This window comes from Papio anubis, chromosome 19 (genome assembly GCF_008728515.1).
Source record: "Papio anubis isolate 15944 chromosome 19, Panubis1.0, whole genome shotgun sequence".
NCBI lineage: Eukaryota > Metazoa > Chordata > Mammalia > Primates > Cercopithecidae > Papio > Papio anubis.
The window spans coordinates 2,845,439-2,868,905 of NC_044994.1; the positions used below are offsets into that span (position 1 = coordinate 2,845,439).

General features: G+C 51.3%; 1 protein-coding gene across 2 annotated transcripts in view; it reads left to right on the forward strand.

The window, feature by feature from the left end:
• The first annotated feature begins 8,482 nt into the window (after positions 1-8,482).
• Positions 8,483-23,467, forward strand: part of IMPA2 (inositol monophosphatase 2) — a 50,186-nt gene continuing 35,201 nt past the window's right edge. The window contains exon 1 of one of the 2 annotated variants that reach the window (XM_003914145.4): positions 8,483-8,825. In XM_003914145.4, coding sequence (XP_003914194.1) covers positions 8,730-8,825 — 96 coding nt within the window. In that variant the 5' untranslated portion in view covers positions 8,483-8,729. Of the gene's footprint in view, positions 8,826-13,809; positions 14,301-23,467 lie in introns of those variants that run through there. The other variant, XM_009192379.4, reaches the window with a different exon arrangement.

A 23,467-nucleotide genomic window follows, 5' to 3' on the forward strand; every position in this document is an offset into this window, starting at 1 on the left:
TTCCGCCCCGTAGACGGAAGCACGGAGCGGCTGGAGGGGCGAGGCCAGAGCGCGGCAAAGCAGGCGGGAGAATTAGATACCAGGCCGGGTGAACCTCCAGGCCCACGCGCACTCCCCTCCTGCAGAGGCAGAGGTGGGGGTGAGGGTTGCGCCATAACATGACTTTTCCTGGAAACGTTTAGGGCCCGGGCCCCATTCCCGCGGGTCTTGGAAACAGGCAAGCTCCTGGTTTCCTTCCCCAGGACACCTGTATGGGGGAGTGGCGCGGCAGCCTAAGAGAATGTGCAGGCCCAGCGGTGCGGAGTCTCCACGGACATACGGCCGCGGCGCCCCAAGGAGTGTGGCAAGCCCAGGGGGCCTCCTGGACAGAAGAGACCAGGGTATGAGGGTCCACTCAGGAGAGGCCAGCAGAACTGGGCCAAAACAGGAACGTTCAGTCTCAGCATCCGCAGGGGCAGGACACTGCAGGGGCTGAGGTGCAGGGACCTGCGAGGAAAAAGAGGAACCGACTGCATTTTATTTTATTTGTTGAGACAGAGTCTTGCTCTGTCGCCCAGGCTGGAGTGCAGAGTGTAGTGGCGCCATCTCTGCACATGCAACCTCCGTCTCCCGGTTTCAAGTGGTTCTCGTGTCGTGCCTCAGCCTCTGGAGTAGCTGCGATTACAGGCATGCCTGGCTAATCTTTTTGTTGTTGTTGTTGACGGAGTTTCCCTTTTGTTGCCCAGGCTGGAGTGCAATGGCGTGATCTCAGTTCACTGCACCTCCACCTCCCGGGTTCAAGCAATTCTCCTGCCTTAGCCACCCAAGTAGCTGGGATTACAGGCATGTGCCACCACGCCCGTCTAATTTTGTATTTTTGGTAGAGATGGGGTTTCACCATGTTGGTCAAGCTGGTCTTGAACTCTTGACCTCAGGTGATCCATCTACCTCGGCCTTCCAAAGTGCTGGGATTACAGGCCTGAGCCACTGCGCTCGACCTAATTTTTGTATTTTTAGTAGAGATGAGGTTTCACTGTGTTTGCCAGACTGGACTCAAACTCCTAGTCTCAAGTGATCCACCCACCTCGGCCTCCCAAAGTGCTGGGATCACAGGCATAAACCACCTCGCAGGCCCGAATTGAGTGAATTTTAAACCTGAAATGTCTGAAAAATCACTAACACAGCTGAGTTGTCTGGAAGTAAGTAGGCGGAGTTTTCTGCTATCAGGCAGGAAGGCAGCTGAGAAAAGGAAGTTTGGTTGTGGGTAAATGAAGACAGTTACAGGTTGTACAACTGAGTGTGGATTACAAAATAACCATCTGCTAGGCTAGCATCGTTAATTTCAATTCAAGGGTCATGGAGAATTTCAGGTGCATGGGATTAGAGATCCTGGAAAATCAGCTGGGCTTGGTGGCTCACGCCTGTAATCCCAGCACTTTGGGAGGCTGAGGTGGCCAATCATGAGGTCAAGAGATCGAGACCATCCTGGCCAACATGGTGAAACCCCATCTCTACTAAACATTCAAAAAATTAGCTGGGTGTGGTGGTGCACACCTGTAGTCCTAGCTACTCGGGAGGCTGAGGCAGGAGAATGGCTTGAACCTGGGAGGTAGAGGTTGTAGTGAGCTGAGATCCAGCCACTGCACTCCAGCCAGGGTGCCAGAGCGAGACTCCGTCTCAAAAAAAAAAAAAAAAAAAAAAAAGGCTGGGCGTTGTGGTTCATGCCTGTAATCCCACCAGTTTGGAAGGCCGAGGCGGGTGGATCACGAGGTCAGGAGATCGAGACCATGGTGATACCCCGTCTCTACTGAAAATACAAAAAATAAAAATTAGCCGGGCACAGTGGCGGGTGCCTGTAGTCCCAGCTACTCAGGAGACTGAGGCAGGAGAATGGCGTGAACCCGGAAGGTGGAGCTTGCAGCGAGCTGAGATCAAGCCACTGCACTCTAGCCTGGGTGATAGAGTGAGACTCCGTCTCAAAAAAACAAACAAACAAAAGAAATACTGGAAATTCTCTTTCAGGACCAAGGCCTTGCAGGATAGGGTTTTTAACAGATGGAAGGTAACACCAATTGTTGAAGTACAATTTCATAGTCTCTAGGATCTATGAATGTGGGATCCACGGGCATAGAATCCCCATAAGGACTGAAGTGCAGAACGAAGAAGAAATACGAATCCCAAAAAACTTTACAAAGCTTTTTTTTTTTTTTTTTTGAGACGGAGTCTCGCTCTGTTGTCCAGGCTGGAGTGATCGGCGCCATCTTGGCTCACTGCAAGCTCCGCCTCCCGGGTTCACGCCATTCTCCTGCCTCAGCCTCCGGAGTAGCTGGGACTACAGGCACCTGCCACCATGACCGGCTAATTTTTTTGTATTTTTAGTAGAGACGGGGTTTCACCGTGTTCGCCACGATGGTCTCCATCTCCTGACCTCGTGATCCACCAGCCTCGGCCTCCCAAAGTGCTGGGATTACAGGCGTGGAGCCACCGCCCCTGGCCAGTTTGCAAAGTTTTGAAAGCCAGAGTATACCATGTGAATTCTCAGGGAGTATCTGGTACTGTGTTATACTCAGAAGGAAGAGGAATGACCAGCACATTAAGCCCTTCCTCAGTGGGAAATAATGACTTGGGAGGATTTTCCAGAGTAGGAAAAAAGGCATCTCTAGTTATATTAGTGGAAATAAATAAGTAGAAATAACCCAGCAGATATATTTTTTTTATATCTATGGCTTAGCAGAGACTCCCAGAATTGTTCATGGCTGTGGGGCTGTACACAGTGTTGGGTGATAGTTAAATGCAGAGCATTTCTTGTAATCATCTATCTGACTTAGTTTAGTGAAAAGTTGTGGTGCTCTGGCTGACTCCAGTTATTGCATAAGTGACCCTGAGCAGTTTGGCTGGGTTGGGGGCGCAGGAGGGTTGGCACTGATTTTCTGTTCCTCGAGTGCTTTGCACTCCTTGCTGCCTTCTTCAAGGCCCAGGCTGAAAAGAGTGCGTCATAACCCCTAACGTGCTGATGCCCAAGACAAACCTCCCTGGGTCCAACTGTATCAGTTTGCTGCAGCTGTGTAACAAAGCACCACAGACTAAGCAGCTTAAAAACAGAAATGCACTTTCTCGCAATTCCGGAGGCTGAAAGTTCAACATCAAGGTGTCAGCAGGCTGGATAAAGATAATGGGAGGCCAGGCAGGGTGGTGCACAGGCGTGGTAGCTCATTCCTCCCAGCACTTTGGGAGGCCAAGGCAGGTGGATTACTTAAGCCCAGGAGTTCAAAACCAGCCTGGGCAACATAGCAAGACCCTGTCTCTAGAAAAAAATGAAAAAATTAGCCAGGTGTGATGACATGTAGTCTCAGCCACTTGGGAAACTGAGGCAGGAGGACCACTTGAATCTGGTAGGTGGGAGGTCGAGGCTGCAGTGAGCCATCGTCTTGCTGTCACACTCTAGCTTGGGCAACGCAGGAGACCTTGTCTCAAAATAAATAAATAAATAAATAAATAAATAAATAAAATGTGGTACATATATACCATGGAATACTATACAGCCATAAAAAGAGGGAAATCATATCCTTTGCAGCAACATGGATGCAGCTGGAGGCGATTATCCTAAGTAAATTAACACAGGAATAGAAAAACACATGCTGCATGTTCTCACTTGTAAGTGGGAGCTAAATATTGGGTACTCGTGGACACAAATATAGGAACAACAGACACTGGGGATTCCAAAGGGAAGGAGAGTGGGAGGGGGTCAAGTGTTGAAAAATTACCCATTAGGTGCTATGTTTGCTGCTTGCGCTACAGGAGCATTAGAAGCCCAAACATCAGCATCACACAGTATACCCTTTTAACGAACCTGCACATATACCCTTTGAATCTACAATTAAAAAGAAAAAAAGTTGTCAGTAGAGTTGGTGTCTTCTGAGGCCTTTCTCCTTGACCTGCAATGGCCACCTTCTCACTGGACCTCACGCGGCCTTCCCACTGTGTGCATGCACTGCTGGTGTGTTTTCCTATGTCCAAATTCCCTCTTTTCATAAGAACACCAGTCAGATTAGGGCCAACCCTGACGACCCCCATTTAACTTAACTACCTCTTTAAAGGCTCTATCTACAAATATAGGCACATTCTGAGAGTCAAAATTCAGTATAAATTTGGTGGGGTGGTACAATTCAGCTTCTAATGTGAATTTTCCACACTTCAGTTTAAAGATGGTCAGACATTATTCTCGACCAACTTCTAGGGACTTAGATGAGCTAAAACAAAAAAGCTCCTCAAATGTCCAAGTAAGCATGTCTTGGCCCTGGAGAATACGATTAGACTTCCCAGGCTGAAGTACAATGGCACGGTCTTGGCTCACTGCAACCTCTGCCTTCCAGGTTCAAGCGATTCTCCTGACTCAGTCTCCGGAGTAGCTGGGGTTACAGGCGCCCGCCACCATGCCTGGCTAATTTTTGTATTTTTAGTAGAGACGGGATTTCACCATATTGGCCAGGCTGGTCTCGAACTGCTGACCTCAGCCGCACACCTCAGCCTCCCAAAGTTCTGGGATTACAGGCATGAGCCACTGCACCCGGCCGAGATGAGATCAGATTTCAAGGTAACCTGGGGAAGCTAGAGAAGTGGATGGAAGAAAAGAACACAGCGTGACATTTTGTTTATTTCGACTCTGCTTTCTTCCATAAAGGACATGACGGCAGGGAACTCTCAGATTAATAAGGACATAAAGTCTGTGCGGACTGTCCTGAGTCCCCTTTCACCTTCTCACTGCCACTGCCCTGGCTTCTTGGGCCCTGACCCAGGCACTGTGCATGTGGCCTTCCGGTGACCACAGCACTCACAGAGGCTGTGCCCTAGGGTGGGGGGCAGGGGTAGTTAAGATATAGTTTTTCAAAGCAAAGCCCAGTGCTCTAGGGGCTTAAGGAAAGTTCCTGTGGCTTCCAGGAATTCTGAAGGAGACAGTGTGCAGACTGGCCTGGAGGCCAGCTGGGGAAGAGTATTATACATCTCCACAGAGTCATCATCGACACATGAGTGATATGCATTATTCATTAGAAAAAGCTGATTTCTGCTGGGTGTGGTGGCTGACTTCTGTAATCCTTGTACTCTGGGAGGCCAAGGTGGGGTAGGGAGGGGGTGGGGATCTTTTGAGCCCAGCAGTTCGAGACCAGCCTGGGTAACAAGGATGAAACCCCATCTCTTCCAAAAAAAAAAAAGAAAATTAGCTGCGTAATTTAGGAGTCTTCCTAAGGATATAATAAATATATGTCTTTTTTTTTAGGCAGCAGATGGTGGCCAGCTGTTCTCGCATTACTGAAGATCAAACACGAAGAAAAAAAAATATACTAAGGGGGCTTATAATAAATATAAGACAGAACTTAATAAACTAAATCTGGATTTTTATATGCACAAAGGAAAATGGGCGGCTGTGGATAATTATCAAAGTATCCAAGCCAAAATAGCTTCTCCATTATCTACGTAACAAAAAGTTATTTATATGGATTGAATTGTACAAATAGTTGTCTAATATTTTGGGTCTCTGAGTAGACAGTCTGGGTGGTCATTGATATAGATTGAGGGCCCTTCAAGGAATATTTTAAAACGGGAAAAGGGTTGATGCTTTTTGCCATTTGACTGGGGGCATTTCTGCTGAGATGCAAGTGATATCGATCACATTTGACCAGGATTTGGGCCCATTACAGTAAAATCATAATAATTTTTGCTTAATGTTTGAAATCAACTTTTAATTGCAAAAATAATGTATGAGCCCTCTTTCCTCTAAATTTTTTTTTCTTTTTTTTTTTTTTTTTTTGAGATTGAGTCTTGCTCTGTCTCCCAAGCTGGAGTGCAATGGCGCCATCTCGGTTCACTGCAGGCTCTGCTCCCCAGGTTCAAGCGATTCTCCCACCTCAGCCTCCCAGAGTAGCTGGAATCACAGGCGCACACCACCACTCTTGGCTAGTTTTTGTACTTTTAACAGAAACAGGGTTTCACCATGTTGGCCAGTCTAAATTTTCTTCTTCTTTTTTTTTGAGACCGAGTCTCACTCTATTGGCAAGGCTGGAGTACAGTGGTGCTATCTGGGCTCACTGCAAGCTCTGCCTCCTGGGTTCACACCATTCGCCTGCCTTAGCCTTCCAAGTAGCTGGGACTATAGGCTTCCGCCACCACACCTGGCTAATTTTTTGTAGAGACGGGGTTTCACCGTGTTAGCCAGGATGGTCTCGATCTCCTGACCTCGTGATCCATCCGTCTCGGCCTCCCAAAGTGCTGGGATTACAGGCGTGAGCCACCGCGCCCCGCCGAGGCCAATATTTTAATATACGAAAACCTGGCTGCTTCAAAGCCTCATGTTGTGAAAAACCACACTACGCTGCCTTAAGATATGCCACTTCGGAAAGAAAGTTAATTATTTTTCCAGATGTTTAGATAAGCTGAGATCTATAATGAAAGTTTACCTAAAGATATAACTGAGCTTCCAGATGGGGTGACAGTACCAGGAGCAGAGGGAGAGGTGTTCAGAAAGGAGAACTGGGAAGAGGCGGAAGAGCCATTTTACCACTTCTTAACTTGGTTTGCTTGATGTTGGAAGTGATCGCTAATGAAAACCTGTCGTGAAAATCAACAAGAAAATGCATTTCTTTTAAAGTAAGGCATTCACAGCACAGTCTTAAGTGCGTTCTAAAGTCCGGCTCTTTTTTTTTTTTTTTTTTTTTTGAGACGGAGTCTCTCTCTGTCGCCAGGCTGGAGCGCAGTGGCGCCATCTCGGCTCACTGCAACCTCCGCCTCCCAGGTTCAAGCGTTTCTCCTGCCTCAGCCTCCCGAGTAGCTGGGATTACAGGAGCGCCACCTCATCCAGCTATTTTTGTATTTTTAGTAAAGACGGGGATTCACCTTGTTGGTCAGACTTGTCTCGATCTCTTGACCTCGTGATCTGCCTGCCTTGGTCTCCCAAAGTGCTAGGATTACAGGCGTAAGCCACCGCGCCCGGCCTCTGTCTTAAACATCATAAATGCATAAGAACACAAAAAAGATGGAGGGGAGTGCGCCCTTAGCTGCCCCAAACTGCCATGGTGGGAGGCAGGGCAATGGTCTCGTTTTCTGAGCCGTAGGATTAGGGCACTGGGTGAGTCCAGAGTCCCTAAAGTTGTACCCATATCTGCGTGTTTGTATTTCCTGTTTGTAATTCCTCCCGTTTGTATTTTTTGTCTCTTATACGGTACGCTTAAAGTTTCTCCACAAGGTGTTTCGACATAAAGTACTCAAAAACTAAAAACGTTTAATTTCATTATTAGGATAAGTGTGTAAAAAATGCCCCATCAAGGTTCTTGTACAAACTCCCATTGTTCTCCCAGACTCCGAAGTGGCACTCCAGAATAATTTTACGTGGGTCAGCATCTTTTATAAAAGGGGTAGGCAGAGCAGCTTACGAAATTAACCTTGGAAACCACGCGGCCACTCTTTCGGGAAATGCCTCCTATTTATGTTTACATGGGCCAGCAAGAGAATCCAAGGTTGGAGAGGTCATTCCTCACCACAGAGGCTCATCGCAATCACAGTTCCGTCTCCAAATTCGAGTTTTGGGTGTAAAGAGTTTATAAAGCCCAGCCGCTGTCCTCGCAGTGTTTGGGGTTAGCGGAGGGAGAGCTTGTTTGTATCCAAACCTCCCGCGCGGGGCGGCCGCCTGCGGGAACACTGCGGCCTTGTGCGCTGGGCGGTCTGAGCTCCTGCGAGGCCTAGAACGACGCCTGGCGCCCAGCGGCTTCCGCGAACAAAAAGCGACCGGTCGGAAGGTGCTGGCCCGGCCGCCCCAGGCGCTCGAGCCCGAAGCCGGCCACACACCAGGAGGGGACGCCTGGCGCCACGTGCTCGGGGATCGACGGGCTGGACGCGCCCCCGGCACCTCTTGGGCCGGGACCGCACCGCACCGCACGGGTCCACCCAGACAGTAGCTGCCCCGACCCCCAATACCGCCGCTCCTAGCCCCTCCCTCCCAGCTCCGCGGTGGCCCAGGCCGCCCTCGGCGGCAGGACACAGTTCAGCCCCAGCCGGGGGTGGTGCCTGTCTCAGCGCGCGGCGGCGGGGCGGGGCTTGGACACGGGCCGGGCTCAACTTGAGGGAGGCGGGGCTCGAGGCTCAGAGAAGTTGGACTTGGAGCCCACTCCGCGCGCAGCGGGGCGGGGCACGGCGGAGCAGGGTTGGGTCCGCCCCGAGCAGGGAGGGTGAGGCCGCACCAGGGGGGCGGAGCTTGGCACTGATTTGTGTTCAAGGCTAGCCCGAGGGGCGGGGCCAGGTGTGGGGCGCAGAGGGGAGCGGGAGGGGCGGTGCAGGACGGGGCGGGGCACGGCGCGGGGCGAGGCCAGAAGCGGCAACGGGTGCGGGGCGGGGCCGGGAGCGCCAAGGGGCGGGGAAGAGAGGGGCGGGGCCGGGCTCTGCGAGGGGCGGGGCGGGCAGTGCAGAGCGGGGCCGGGCGCGGGAGCGGGGAGCTGGGCGGGGAGCGGGGCAGGGAGCTGGGCCTGGCTCGGCACGGGGCGGGGCGGGGCGGAGGGCGGGGAGCGGAAAGCAGGACGCGCGGCTCCCGCGGCCCGCTGGCTGCCCTTCCCGCCAGCGCAGGTGTGGGACGGGCGGCGGACTAGGCGCAGAGCTGCGGGAGCAGGCAGAGGGAGTCTGGAGCCTGGCGGCGGGACGGCGGGATCCGGTGGGAGCCGGAGTCCCGCCGAGGGGGGCTGGAGGTGGAGGGGCCCGGCGAGGCCGCGATGAAGCCGAGCGGCGAGGACCAGGCGGCGCCGGCGGCCGGCCCCTGGGAGGAGTGCTTCCAGGCGGCTGTGCAGCTGGCGCTGCGGGCGGGACAGGTGAGCGCCGCGGCTCGACTCGGAACTCCGGGCGGAGCAGAAGCGCGTGGGCCTTGGGAGCCGCCTGGAGTGGCGGGGTCCTGGCGCGCAGCCGGCGGGCGCCCGGAGTCCGCACCCGAGGGCGCGGGGAGCGGCGCGGTGAAAGGAGCCTTTGTGCTGGTGTCCTGGACACACCTCCCGCGCCCTTCTCCAGCCCCCGGAGCCCTGGCGGCGAGCCCCTCTGCTTTGGAGTTGAGCGGCTAACGTGACCTTTGCGTTTGAGTGAGTGGTCAGGATGTAGAAATGTCTCCAGGGCTAGAGTCCAGGGCTGTTGATTTTTAAGGACCTATGAATGGATTCAGCTCGCGGGAGGCAGCCCGGGGTAAGCCCCAGCCGCGTGGGGATCTGATCTGGCTGGGCTGCCGTTTGATTGTCCTGGCTGCAGCATCCTCAACCCAAACTTACTCTGACCCACACCTTGAAAGTAGCTCCACTCCACGACGGGCACGGACTCAAGAGTTCAGGAGGAACTTGTTACACTGCCCGGAAGGATGAAAACCGAGCCGCAGAGCTACCGAAAACCAGCGACCAGGGTTTAAAATGGAGTTGCAGTTCCTCTCTTTTTCATTTTTGTGTTTGTTCCTTCCACTTTCCTCAGTACCTTCATCAGTGCCTGACACACCGTCAGTACTGGTAGGCAAGCGAGTGTTGGTTCTCCCAGGACTGTAAGATGGCTTACTCCATGTTTGCCTCTTAGGAGGTGCTTATGGGCCGGGCGCGGTGGCTCACGCCTGTAATCCCAGCACTTTGGGAGGCCGAGGCGAGTGGATCACCTAAGGTCAGGAGTTTGAGACCAGCCTGACCAACATGGTGAAACCCCGTCTCTACTGAAAATACAAAATTAGCTGGGCATGGTGGCGCGCTCCTTAGTCCTAGCTATTTGGGAGGCTGAGGCAGGAGAATCACTTGATCCTGGGAGGTGGAGGTTGCAGTGAGCTGAGATCGCGCCATTGCACACCAGCCTGGGCAACAATAGCGAAACTCCGTCTCAAAAAAAGAAAAAAAGTGATTATTTTCGGAGATTTGAGAGACAGGAGGTGTGCTGTGGGCAGATTGGCCTTTTATATTCAAAAAGCATTTTTTTTTTTCTTTTGAGGTCTGACAGTCCGAAAATGCTCTACCAGTTTCCCTAGATGGTAAAATCGGACTGTTACCAATCTTAAATTTGAAGTGAGTCGTCATAAAGTGGATAATGCTTTACCTTGGTGCAAATCCTCTAATCCTGTTTAAAAATTAATCTGCAATACTAAGTAGACACATTTTTTGTAGAAGGGTCTTCCTTCCCTTTGTGGTTTTAAGGACCCAAGCCTCTGACTGTAAAGAATGAATGAATTTAAAAGAGTGTTGTGAAACTCCACCCTTTGACCTTTTCCTCCTGTAAGGAGGACCCTAAACCTTCCTGCAAGGCAGATGAAGCTTGTAGCTTCAGTGCAAGCGTTCTTCCTGGAAAGCAGGTCTGCTATGTGCGTGAACACGGGTTCTCCTCCTTCCAGCTTTCCTTCCAGAGCAAGCATCAGCCAGATATTTAGGAACTTTTAGGTTCCTAAAAGTTCCTCCTTGAGGCAGTGAAAAGCCAGCTTAGGATTCAGACATTGCTGTGTAAACCCTGGCGAGCTAAGTTAGGAGTTTCTGTGGTTTTCAAATTTAGATCCTTGAAGAAACAGAAGATGTTAACATTTTATGTTATTATTTAACAAATGTGCGTAAGGAGCTTGCAATAGAGCAGGAACAGTTCTAAGGCTCCTGTGACTTTTAACTTGAGATATTTTATGTCTTTGCAACTTGCCAACAACAAAAAAAAGCCTTTTTTAAACGTGGGAGAGGGTTGAAATAAAGATGCTGCCATTAGGAGTCTGGTCAGGAAACCCCGGCCGCCGGGGCTCCCCCTCAGGCATTATGCTGATGCTTCCTGCCTGCAGGGCAGTGCTGAGGGAATGGCCTGAAGGTCTGCCCCTGGGACAAACAGAAGCCACACAAGGTCTTCGGAACCTGTGTAAAGAGGGACAGATTGTCTTCTAATGCAATCGGGTGCTGACTGGAGAAAACATATCCTTTAGCCAGATGGCCTGGTTCGGGGCGTAAAGGTTGTGAGTGGTGATCCTTTTGGCGTTCTCCTTAGCGAAGAGCATGTTGGCAAAGTCTCAGTGGCCCCAGATACCCACCCTTCACCAGCACCCAGCATTCTACCGCTCTGTTGTTCGCTGCTCTCAGCTGCCCCTGAGATGGAGTCTGGGTTCTAGATGCTGAAAGGTGAGGGAGCCGAGGGAGAGACCTTCCAAGAGATAAAGGTGCACTGTCCTTTTCTTAGACACTGGTTCCGCTCAAGGCGGCCCTGGAGAAGCTGCTTCCATTTCCCCTCTGCCCCAATCCTGGCAGACTTCCCTGTTCCAGGCTCCTGATTTCCTCACCTGCCCCTCCATGCTTCTGTGCCACTCTTCCTTCAGTGACCCTGGGGATCATCCCTGCCCTCCTAGTTCCAGCCGCCCACACTGTGATGGGAGCCTCCTCCCTGGCTGTTGGGCTTTTGGGTGGGGAGTGACCACAGCCCCACCCAAACTGCAGATGACAGTATTCACTGATGTGGATGGTTGTCATCTTTTATGTGATATGAGAACAGAAGTATTGTAGACAGCTCTGCCTTTCAAATCCCCCCGCGGGGTTGAACCAGCTTTTGTTGGGCCAGAAACTTAGACAATTTAGGGGGCCTTCTTTAAGAAAATACAAGATTTGCCAGGCGTGGTGGCTCACGCCTGTAACCCCAGCACTTTGGGAGGCCGAGGCGTGTGGATCACCTGAGGTCGGGAGTTTGAGACCAGTCTGGCCAACATGGTGAAACCTGGTCTCTACTAAAATGACGAAAATCAGTCAGGCGTGGTGGTACGCGCTTGTAATCCCTGCTACTAAGGAGGCTGAGGCAGGAGAATCCCTAGAACCTGGGATGCGGAAGATGCAGTGAGCCTAGATTGTGCCACTGCACTCCAACCTGGGTGATAAGAGCGAAACTGTTTCAAAAAAAAAGTACAAAATTACAAAATCAAGCTTAGATATAAAAGTTATTTAAGAACCATCACATCTATAAATTTTTAAGATGCTGAGAAATACTGCAAATATCACAAAATATACAAAAACAACAATTCTTTCATCGCTTCTCATATTTCTGTAATACTTTTTGCCTTTTTTCTGGCTTCGTCCTGTTTTCATCTTTTGAATGGCAATGATTTTCTAATATTTTATATGGGGAGAATAGAAAGATAAATTCAGTGTTTCCTGTTGCTTGGCTGATTGAAATTTATTACTGATAATTTAGAAAATTTAGGCTTCAAACTTGTTATTGGTAACAATTGGCCATATAAATTTTTAGGATGCCATCAAATTGAAAACCTTCTATAAATTTTTTAATACATTAGTTGTAAGTGAGTCTGTTTTTCACAGACTCGCTTCTGCCTCTGTGCAGTTGAAATCTGGTTTATTTCTGTGATCCACACATTTCCAGTGCCGGTGCCTGTGTCCACCTCACATGCTCCTCTGGTCCTGTATGTTTTTGTCACCATGCCAGGTCGGTTGGCGTGATGGACAGGGGAGTATGTCTGGAAGTCCTTTCTATACTGGATGGCTCTCAGTAACTTACAGAGAAATTGACTGCAAACCCTAGTGAAGCCAAGTTAGTGCATCTACTCAGCTTACCTTTAGCCCACACTGGCTGTATCCACGCCAGTGCCACCTATGCAAAGTCTGATGGAGGGACAGTTCAAGTGGAAAGGCACAAAGTGAGATCTACAGTCAAAACAGCTGACTTTTGCCCATTAGAAAAGGGGTTTGTATACGGCTTTGTGAACACTTTGTTGGGGTCCCTTGCAGGCAAGTGGGAGCCTTGACGCTTAAGGGTCATTAGCTTCACAGGAAATTCATCTCTGTTTACATGTAACAAAATCTCAGGACAAAGCAGAAAAAGAAAAACCCAGCACTGCACCTCAGGACTGTAGCCTTCCCCCTTCTCTAGTTGGCCTTGCACACCCTTGCAGGTTGTGCTTCCGGAGGCCTGACCTTGCAAAGTGGGCCTGTTGTCCCCATGTCCGGCCAGATCTGGTTGCTCTGCTTGGTGTTTGCAAAACACACGTTGCATTTTCTTGCCTTTCTTCTGGCCTGTGGAGGATGGAAACCATTCCCTGTCTCCAGAGCCCGGCTCCTGAGCCCCTTCCTTCACAGGCCGCTTCTCAGGTGGCCTTCCCTGTCTTTCCTGTGCCCCACCTGGTCCTGCTGAGCTGGCAGTCCTCACAACTTTATTTATCCTTGCCCGGTGGTGTACCCTCCACTCAGTGGGTCCTTGGAATGTGAATATTCTTCTGTCTCCCTCTGGCTCCTCAGGGCAGAAGGCACATTGGTGGGCCCTGGACCCGTGTCCCCACTTGTCCATCTGGCTTTACCAACACAGTGTTGTTTTGATTGTGATTTTCCTTTTTGCTGGTTATTCACACCGGGAATTTCATGAGTGAAGTAACACGGAAAGCTCATGATGAAGAACAGCAGCACCCGGCCCGTGTTCCCCACCCCTTGTCCTGTGTCCAGAGTCCCTGTTTTCCATTTTCTGAGAGTTACACCCATTTCTCTTTTTTTTTTCTGTTTTGGAGATGGAGTCTCGCTCTGTCACCCAGGCTGGAGTGCAGTGGCTGGATCTCAGCTCACTGCAAGCTCCGCCTCCCGGGTTTACATCATTCTCCTGCCTCAGCCTCCCGAGTAGCTGGGACTACAGGCACCCGTCACGTCGCCCGGCTAGTTTTTGTGTTTTTTAGTAGAGATGGGGTTTCACTGTGTTAGCCAGGATGGTCTCGATCTCCTGACCTCTTGATCTGCCCGTCTCGGCCTCCCAAAGTGCTGGGATTATAGGCTTGAGCCACCGTGCCCGGCCAAGTTACACCCATTTCTAAGTAATATGCTTCTGTCATGCTTTCTTGAGTTGTTCATTGTTGATAGAATTATTCAGTGTGACGCCGTGTAGCTGCCCTGTCCGTGTGGTTCCATAGGTGTCCATGTTCGGATGGCCATGCAAATGTAACTCATGGTTCAGCCCAGCAGTGTATTCCTTTCTTTCTAATGCAACTTGTATTTTCCTTAAAGAAAATTTTGTTTTGCTTTGCATTTGTCTAGTTTTCTGTGTACCTATCGTGAGCCATCTATCTTCCCAGCAGAATTTCTCACGATCTCCTTGATGTGGTCACACTCCTTGGGTCACTGCTGTGGAGCAGTGCTTCTCCAGCTTTGGCTGTGTTGGAAGCCCAAGAGGGCTCATTAAGGCAAATTGAGTCCCACCGCAGGGTTTCTCATTCACTAGGTCTGGAGTGGGCACCAGAATGCGCATTTCTAACATTTCCAACTGACACTGATGCTGCCAGTCTGGAGTGGTACTATGGGAACTTCTGCTGCATGGTATTTTATTATGTGAGTACATCATTATTCATTCAACTGTTTTATCCGTTTGTTATTTAGTTTTGTTTATTTATTTTTTGAGATGACATCTAGCTCTCTTGCTCAGGCTGGTGTGCAGTGGCATGATCTTGGCTCACCAAAAACCTCTGCCTCCCAGGTTCAACCGATTCTCCTGCCATAGCCTCCTGAATAGCTGGGTCTACAGGCATGCGCCACCACACCTGGCAATTTTTTGTATTTTTGGTAGAGACAGGGTTTCACCATATTGGCCAGGCTGATCTAGAACTCCTGACCTCAAATGATCCACCCGCCTTGGCCTCCTAAAGTGCTGGGATTACAGGCACGAGCTACTGTGCCCGGCCTCATTCAACTCTTGAGCAAACTGGATAATGTCCAGTTTGGAGTTAATACGGATAATGTTGCTGTGAACTTTCTTTTTTTTTTTGAGTCGGAGTCTTGCTCTGTGCCCCAGGCTGGAGTGCAGTGGCGCGATCTCGGCTCACTGCAAGCTCCGCCCCCCCGGGTTCACGCCATTCTCCTGCCTCAGCCTCCCGAGTAGCTGGGACTACAGGCGCCCGCCACCTCGCCCGGCTAATTTTCTTGTATTTTTAGTAGAGACGGGGTTTCACCGTGTTAGCCAGGATGGTCTCGATCTCCTGACCTCGTGATCCGCCCATCTCGGCCTCCCAAAGCGCTGGGATTACAGGCTTGAGCCACCGCGCCCGGCCGCTGTGAACTTTCTTGCACGTGTCTTTTGATGATGTGTGGATGCATTTCTGTTGGGGATTTATTAATAGTAGGAGTAGAATTGCTGTGTCATTGGGAATGTAAATTCTGCCAAGTAGTTCTTTAAAGAGGATGTACCAAGTTACACTCCACCCAGCAGTGTGTGAGGGTTCCCATTTCCCTATGTCTTCCACAACGTGTGGTATGGTCTTTTATGTTGTAGCCATTCTGATGGGCTTGAGGTGATATTTTATTGTGGTTTTAATTTGCATTTCTTAGATAATTAATGAACTTAGATGCACATGTTTATTGGCTTTTTCTTTTTGAGACGGTCTTACTATGTCACCCAGGCTGTAGTGCAGTGGCATGATGTTAGCTCACTGCAGCCTCTGCCTCCCAGGCTCGAGCAATTCTCCTGCCTCAGCCTCCCGAGTAGCTGGGGTTACTGGCATGCGCCACCATGCCTGGCTAACTTTTGTATTTTTAGTTGAGACGGGGTTTCACCATGTTGGCCAGGCAGGTCTCGAACTCCTGACCTCAGGTGATCACCTGCCTTGGCCTCCCAAAGCGCTGGGATTATAGGCGTGAGCCACTGTGCCCAGCCGTTTACTGGCTTCTTTGATATTATTTAAAATCATGCTTTTAAATAATGGTAATAAAGTATTGATTATAAATTTATTCATCCACCAAAGAATCATTGAACAACTCAGGAAAGGACTTTAGCCTTTTTACTCTTGAGTGTGAGGGGAGGTTTGGGGCAGAGTCTTGCGTGGGGCTTTACAGGACTGTACATAGGGGACCACCCTGGCTGCTGCATGTGGTCAGTGTGGGACACTAGGGGGACCAGAGTCAGGTGTCTGATAGGAAGCCATGTGAGAAATGAGTGTGGATTTGACTGGGGTGCAGCGAAGAAGGTGGTGAAAAAGATTTGCTTTGAAAGCTTAGGTGACTGGATTTGCCTCTGGGTTGGATGTAGGGTGTGAGAGAAAGAGAGGAGCCAAGGATGACTTCAAGGGTTTAGGCCTGAAAAGCTGGTTGAATGGATTTGCCACTTCCCGAGATGGCAAAACTGCAGGAGGAACAGGTTTGGAGCTGGGAGTCGAGTGTTCTCTTCTGTGTAGGTTAAGCTCGAATTGCCAGTAGATTTCTTATTTTAGTTTTTTGAGACGGTCTCACTTTGTTTCCCTGGCTGGAGTGCAGTGGTGCAATCACAGCTTCCACCTCCTGGGCTCAAGTGATTCTCCCACCTCAGCCTCCTGAGTAGCTGGGACTACAGGAATGCATCCCCATGCCTGGATAATACGTATTTTTAAATTTTTTGTAGAGACAGGGTTTCACTAAGTGGAGATGTTGGATTTGCACCCAAGCTGATGGCAGAGATGCAGTGCGGAAGTCACGTTCCTGGAGATGGTATTTAGGGCCATGTCCCGGACGGGAGGAGAACAGGCTTGGCCACTGATGGGCTTTGCCGTTGGATGAGCCCGGGTCCGCCTCCCGTTTTCCTCCTTGGGAGCCTCACAAATGCCAGTTTGTGGAGGTCGTTTCTGAAGTGGTTCATTTCTCCAGAAAAGGCTTCCCTGCTCTTCCTGCCTGGGCTGAGCGCACCCGTCACTGGAGGAAGGGGAGGCAGGAGGAGGAGACGAGGCGCTGGTGATGGCCTCCAGCCCCTGCCTCGCCTGGTCCACGCCTACAGTGTTTGCTTAGCTCTGCAGGGTGGGGTCAGCCTACGTGAGAAATTCGAAAACTCTCCAACATTTCAAACATCAGCCGAGACAGAATTCCTGTGACAGCAGCTGGCAGGCACAGAGTGGCAGCTGCCCCTTTGGTGGGGCGTGGGTCAGCACATGGTCTCCAAGGGTCCGAGGCCCACTGCTCCTGACCCTGTCTGAGAGGTCCCTGTCATTTCCTACCCGTTTTGCTAACAAAAGCTGTCTGAGAAGAAGGGGGAGGGCAGAAGGCATTGCCCTTGCCGCTGGGCAGCCTCATCCCAGCCCTTGGCACTCCATGGTGCCAGGGAGGCCCCACCTGTGCCCCCTTAAGGAGAGGCTGATAGAGGGCTCATCTCCACGGGGAGAGTGAGTCCTGGACTCTGTGGCCCTGAGATAGTCACTTGCTCACCCAAATGAAGCGCTGCCCTTGGGAGATTACTGTCTTTGGAGTTTGGGGCAGGAGGGTGGGTGAAATCACTCAGCCAGAGGATGGAGAGGCTCCTAGTGAGATACAGGCCCCACCCTCCCCGAGCTTTAGGGATGGAGGAAGGCAGGAGCTCAAAGGCATGGGGAGTTGAGACATGGAGGAGAGGGGAGTTCGGGAGTTCAGGAGTCCAGGCCCCTCCCTCTCTCCCTGCCTCCTCCTGGGCCCAGTGGAGACTGGAGCCTGGAGCCTGGTTTGCATCTTCTCTCTTCTGTGGGAGGTGAGGGAAGGCCCTGGTCTCTAGGCTGAGCCAGTCTCAGGATCCTGTGTCTGCTGTCCCAGCTCTGCCCCAGCCTGCTATGAACATTGCCGGAGGCCTTCTGCAGACTGGCGCCCTGCCCCTGGGCTCACCTCTCGTGTGAGAGATGGAAGAGGTGCAGACCTGGCCAGGCGCTGGTCACTGCAGTATGCAGGGGGACTGGGAGGCCATCCCAGTGCCTGGGATGGGGACAACTTCCTGGAAGAAGTCACAGCTGAGTGTGTCTTTAGAAGGAAAAGCAGGAGTCAGCTAGGAAAGTTAGGCGATGGACTTGGGGAGGGGAGAGGGAAGACGAGGGGTCGGGGCCAATAGAGAAGATGAAAAGCAGAAGGGGCAAAAGAGAACACAGCCCTGAGGAGCTGCAAGCAAAGCACCTTGGCTGACGTTCGAGGTGGGAGAGAGGAGGTCAGGACTTGGGGGCCATGTGTGGAGGGCAGAGTTGGAGGTGGGTCTCCTGCTCGAACTGATGGGGTGTGGCACTTGGTGTCTGTGAGCCAGGGTGGACTTGATGATGAGTCGTACATTGAGGGAGACGTGGGAATAAAGGACTTCTGGGTTTCTGACTCATGCAACTGGCTGGCTCTCATTGCTTTTGAGAGAAATGTGAGCTGGAGAGGGATTAGGAAGTAATCGTGATGGCTACAGCCGTGGGATCGGCTCTGTTTAGCGGTGGTGGACTTGGACTGTGGTGCTGGGATCCCCTTTCCTGTACCTTACAGCTGCGCGGCCTTAGACAACTTTCTCCATTTCTTTGTGCCTCGGTTTCCTCATCTTTAACATGAGGAGAATAATGTTTGCCCTCAGAGTTACGGCGTGGAGTCAATGTACATGTGAAGTGCTCAGAACAGCGCAGGGCGGAGGAAGCGCTCTGTCCGTGTGAGCTCAGGCCATGGAGTTGGGCAGGGCGTGAGGTGGAGCCCATCTCCAGGAAGCTCAGCTGCTGAAGGCAGGGCCGAGGGCTTGCAAACACCCGCTTTCAAGGAATGGTGGGAGGGGGATGAGCCGCAGAATGGTGGGGAGATAGGAGGAAAGCCACTAGAGGAGGCAGGGGCCGCAGGCCACGGGCCTCCAACACAGGGAATGCAGCTGGGATGTGGGTGGCCGGTGGCTGCTGGCATTGGTATGGAAGGTGCCAGTGCCTTGTCAGGGCGGAGGGCGGCTAGATATCAAGGTGAGGAGAAATATAGTCACAAGACTAAAGGAGGCATTGAGGGTTTGAGAACCTGAGGTGGGCTGGCCTGGGAGCCACGTCTGCTTGGACCAGCTCCTCCTCTTCCTCCCAGGGTTGAGGTTATGCAGAGATTTGTGATGCGTCAACAACTGAACTGCTGACCACATGTGCCACATGACACCATGTGATAGGCATGTTATTACCTGGGTACCTGATGACCTGGTAGATTTTATTGATTGTCCCATGCATCAGGTTCTTCAGAGAAACAGGACTGGCAGGAGGTGGGTGGGTCCAGTCTGCAGGGAGGGCTGGCAGCTGGCAGACCCGGGGAGACAGCTGATGTTCCAGTTTGAAGGCCACAGGGCTTCATTCTGTTGGGGCCTCAGCTGATTGGACAAGGCCTGTGCACAGGAAGGAGGGGGATCTACTTTCCTGATTAAGATGCTGATGCCCTTGCAGAAACACCCAGAACAATTTTTTTTTTTTTTTTTGAGATGGAGTCTTGCTCTGTTTCCCAGGATGGAGTGCAGTGGCGTAATCTTGGCTCACTGCAACCTCCACTTCCTGGGCTCAAGCGATTCTCCTACCTCAGCCTCCCGAGTAGCTGGGATTACAGGCATGCGCCAGCACACCCAGCTAAAAATGTTTGTATTTTTAGTAGAGACGGGGTTTCCCCATGTTGCCCAGGCTGGTCTTGAACTCCTGACCTCAGGTGATCTGCCCGCCTCGGCCTTCCAGTGCTGGGATTACAGGCATGAGCTACCACGCCCAGCTCAGAACAGTGTTTGACCAAATATCTGCGCTCCCCATAGCTCAGTCAAGTTGACACATAAAGTGAACCATCACAGCACATTCACTGGTGTTGCAGTCAATCTGGAAGCATAAACATGGGGCGTGTTGTCAGGCGCACACCTTCAGTGGCCACATCTTCCTGACCTGACACAGGAAAAGAAAGACACGTTGCCTATTGAAACCGCACTCTGGCAAGGCTCCAGCGTGCTGCTCTGTGGGTGACGTACAGCCTGGGTTCCAGAGCACATACCAGCTGCCCTGCAGTGACAGGCATAAAGGTGGGATGGGGACAGGAGCACAAGACTGAGATGGGATGAGACAGGAAAGATATTCGGACGTCTCCATGAATATGTGAGTCTAGGATGTCTCTGAAGCTGGAGTTGATGGGGACCTTTGCTTTTAGATTTGAAACTCAGGCTTCAGTGACTTCAGGCCCATATTTTATATGTTACACATTAACAGAAGGCTACTGGAAGGAGAGACCGGAGCCACAGGGGTCTGTGAAGTGCATGCTTAGTTAGCGAGTAGCTGAAAAACATTAATTAAAAACCAGGATACCTAACTTATTGCTGGTGGAGAGTATTTAAAATCTTTCTAAGACTGAGGGAAAACAGCTGTGGGAAAGGGGTTCAGCAGGAACTTACCTGGCAACCCCACATTCTCCCCCGCCCTGTGGATGTGATCCTGGCCAAAGGGCAGGGCGGCTTGAGTCTCACTTACTGATTTAGAAATACAGCACTTTTCATCACCTTTTCTCTTAGCATAGGACAATTTGTGAATTAAATTTTTCTTAACCTAGTATTTTAGCATCCCATTTGCAACTTGTACATTGCATGTACGGTAGGTTCTTATTTTTTGTAAAAATACAAAAATTAGCTTAGAAAGTCATTAGATTTTCTCAGATACATGTTCTCACAACTGATACTGGTGAGTTTCTGTGTGTAAATAAATCAGTTTGTGTACCAAGACCTTTTCATACAATCCCTCATGTGATTCTTTTTTTTTTTTTTTTTTTGAGATGGAGTCTCGCTGTGCCGCCCAGGCTGGAGTGCAGTGGCGTGATCTCGGCTCACTGCAAGCTCCGCCTCCCGGGTTCACGCCATTCTCCGGCCTCAGCCTCCCGAGTAGCTGGGACTACAGGCACCCGCCACCTCGCCCGGCTAGTTTTTTGTATTTCTTAATAGAGACGGGGTTTCACCGTGTTAGCCAGGATGGTCTCGATCTCCTGACCTCGTGATCCGCCCGTCTCGGCCTCCCAAAGTGCTGGGATTACAGGCTTGAGCCACCGCACCCGGCCTCATGTGATTCTTAAAACAACCCAATGTGTTAGATAGACTGTTATTACAGAAGAGGAAACGAAGGCCATGAGAACCCATATAGAATTTGAATTCAGAGCTGATTCTAGAGTGTACTTTATCCCTCCGTACTCCCACTGATGTTATGAAACTGTTGAAAACAAGAATTACATCCTAGAAGGGAATTTTTCTTATACGTCTTCTTCATGAAGAGCTACAGGACAGGGCTTCTGAGTTTTTTTAGGTTAGCTTAGTGTCATTGTCTGTTGGTGACTGAAGGAAGCTACTTCGTGCAGCCCCCATGCATGCAAGGCCCTTGAGTACATCTGATAGAGCCCTTTCTGATGCATATGGGTGCATGTTGCTGGCATCAGCCCCCTGCCTAGGGTGAGGGTAGTTCCTAGAGCTACTGGGATGAAATGCAGACAGAGCTCCCAACCTGGAGGAGTGCACGGTCCAGTGGAGGGGACAGGGCAGTGACCAAGTACAGTGGGCTGTGCAGTAGCTGACCCAGGAAGAGGGGCCTCAGCCGGGGCAGTAGGTGGACGGGCGGCCTCCTGGAGGAGCTGTGCTGGAGTAGATGGAGGCTGAGGGCACAGACAGGCAGGAGGTGGCCAGGGATGTCATTGCAGGCACAAGGGACATCGTGTCCAAAGACATGGAGGTGCAGGAGGGAGGACACCTGAGGGGGCTTGAGCCTGGCATGGGGTGTGCCGCCCTGGTGGGGTGTGAAGGGCCTTGCACACCTGACTCAAGACAGCCACCCAATTGTGAGGCCAGGTCTAGTGGGAGAGGCTGGCCACAGGGTCACCTGCCCTGCTGCTAGGAGGCAGAGGCATGTTCGAGCCCCATGGCCTTCCCTGTAACACACCCACAAAGAAAGTCATCAGAGAAACTGCAATAATAAATATGAATAAAAACAGAAAACAGTTAATATTTTAAAAGATTATGAAGGCTGGGTGTAGTGGCTCCCGTCTTAATCCCAGCACTTTGGGAGGCCAAGGCGGGAGGATCACTTGAGGCCAGGAGTTTGAGACCAGCCTTGGCAATATAGTGAGACCTCACCTCTACAAAATAAAAATAAAAATGATCCGGGCGTGGTGGTGCATGCTTGTAGTTGCAGCTACTGGGGAGGCTGAGGTGGGAGGATTGCTTGAGTTCAGGAGGTCAAGACTACAGTGAGCCAAGATTGCGCTACTGCACTCCAGCTGAGGCAACAGAGAGAGACCCTGTCTCAAGAGAAAAATAACAACAGAGCATAACACAACACAGCATCCGGCCTCTGAATCCACTCTTTCCCTCTGTAACCCATGACTCGGCCCTGTTTTCCTGGCCGACACACCCAGATTGCAGCAGACGTTCTCCAAGCTGCCCCGAGGGCCCTCAGCACCCGCCTCCTCCACACACACAGCTGTGTATGTTTTGAATGTGGAAAACTGAGTGCATAAATACCAATGAGCTTAGATAAGGTGACACAAGAGTACATATTAAAAAGTTCTCTAGTATTTAGTTAACTGTGAGCTCAGTGTGCAGCAGCCAAGGACTCTATGCATTCAGTTAGCAGGTGTTCCTGGAGACCCCCATGAGGCAGCCCCCATACAGGGTGCGCCATGGCCTGTTGGAGGTGGACAGAGACAGAGGGGCAGGGTTCCTTACCCAGGCTGGTTGAGCAGACACATGGGGTGATAAGTGCTGTGGCTGCCAGTTGGCTGTGTAAGTGCTGTAGTCACAGTCGGGTGAGTGCCCCTTTCTGCCCGCAGAAGCTGGAGACTCCTCACGTGGAAGGTGATGTTTGAACTGAGTCATAAAGGAGGAGGACAGTGGGCTGGCTGAGGCCAGCAGTGCTGGTTCCATCAGGAGACTCCAAGGTTAATGATTCCATGTGGCAGGGCCACGGCCTTCTCAGAGCTCAGAGGGGAGGAGAGGGGAGCTGAGAAAGGAGTCGGGAAAGGCCTGCAGCTGCTGGGCTGATAGTTTGGTTTCTTCACAGAGGCCAGTAACAGGAGCAGAGGAAGTCTAGTTAGTAAGAGGTAGGGGGTGGGGCGGTCTGCTCCACGAAGTCACCCAGGGACCCAGCTTTGTCCTCCCTTGTTGCTCCGAGGTGTTCTCTTCCTGCATGGGCAGCACCACAACTGCTTTGTAGCCTGTGGCCAGGGGGAGTGGGACACGAGGAAGTGCAAGGCAGTGTCCTTTGAGGATGTGACTCGGAAGTTGCAGGTCTTGCTTCCAGTCCCATCCTCTGGGGCAGAACGTGGTGCCGAGGCCGCACATATCTGCATGGGAGGCATGGCATGCAGATTGCGAGGCGGCTCTGTGCTTGCCCCAACTTGGGGGTTCTGTTCCTAAAGGAAGAAGGGGAGACTGGACGTTTGGGGTCAGATGGTCTCTGCTGCAAGGGCAAATCTGGAAGCTACTGTAAGCTCCCCTCAGGGCTTTTGACTTTATCCGCATAGTGACAGGGCGCCACCAAGTGCTCTGCCGCGGAGACGCATGGTCACCGTGAGTGTCTCAGGAAGTGCGCTTGGCTGTGCTGGGAGAGTGGGTCTGAGAGCAGGAAGCAGATCTGGTCTAGCCGCAGGAGGTGGGACTGGTGGATGAAGGCACTGGATCTTCTTAACAGGGCAACTAGAAAAACAGCCAGACAGAAGGACCTGGGTGGTCAGCTCTCACATAGACACTAGTGTTCCAGTTTGGAAAAATGTTGCAGTCTATTAAAGCAGCCCAATGTGTGTTTCATTCATTC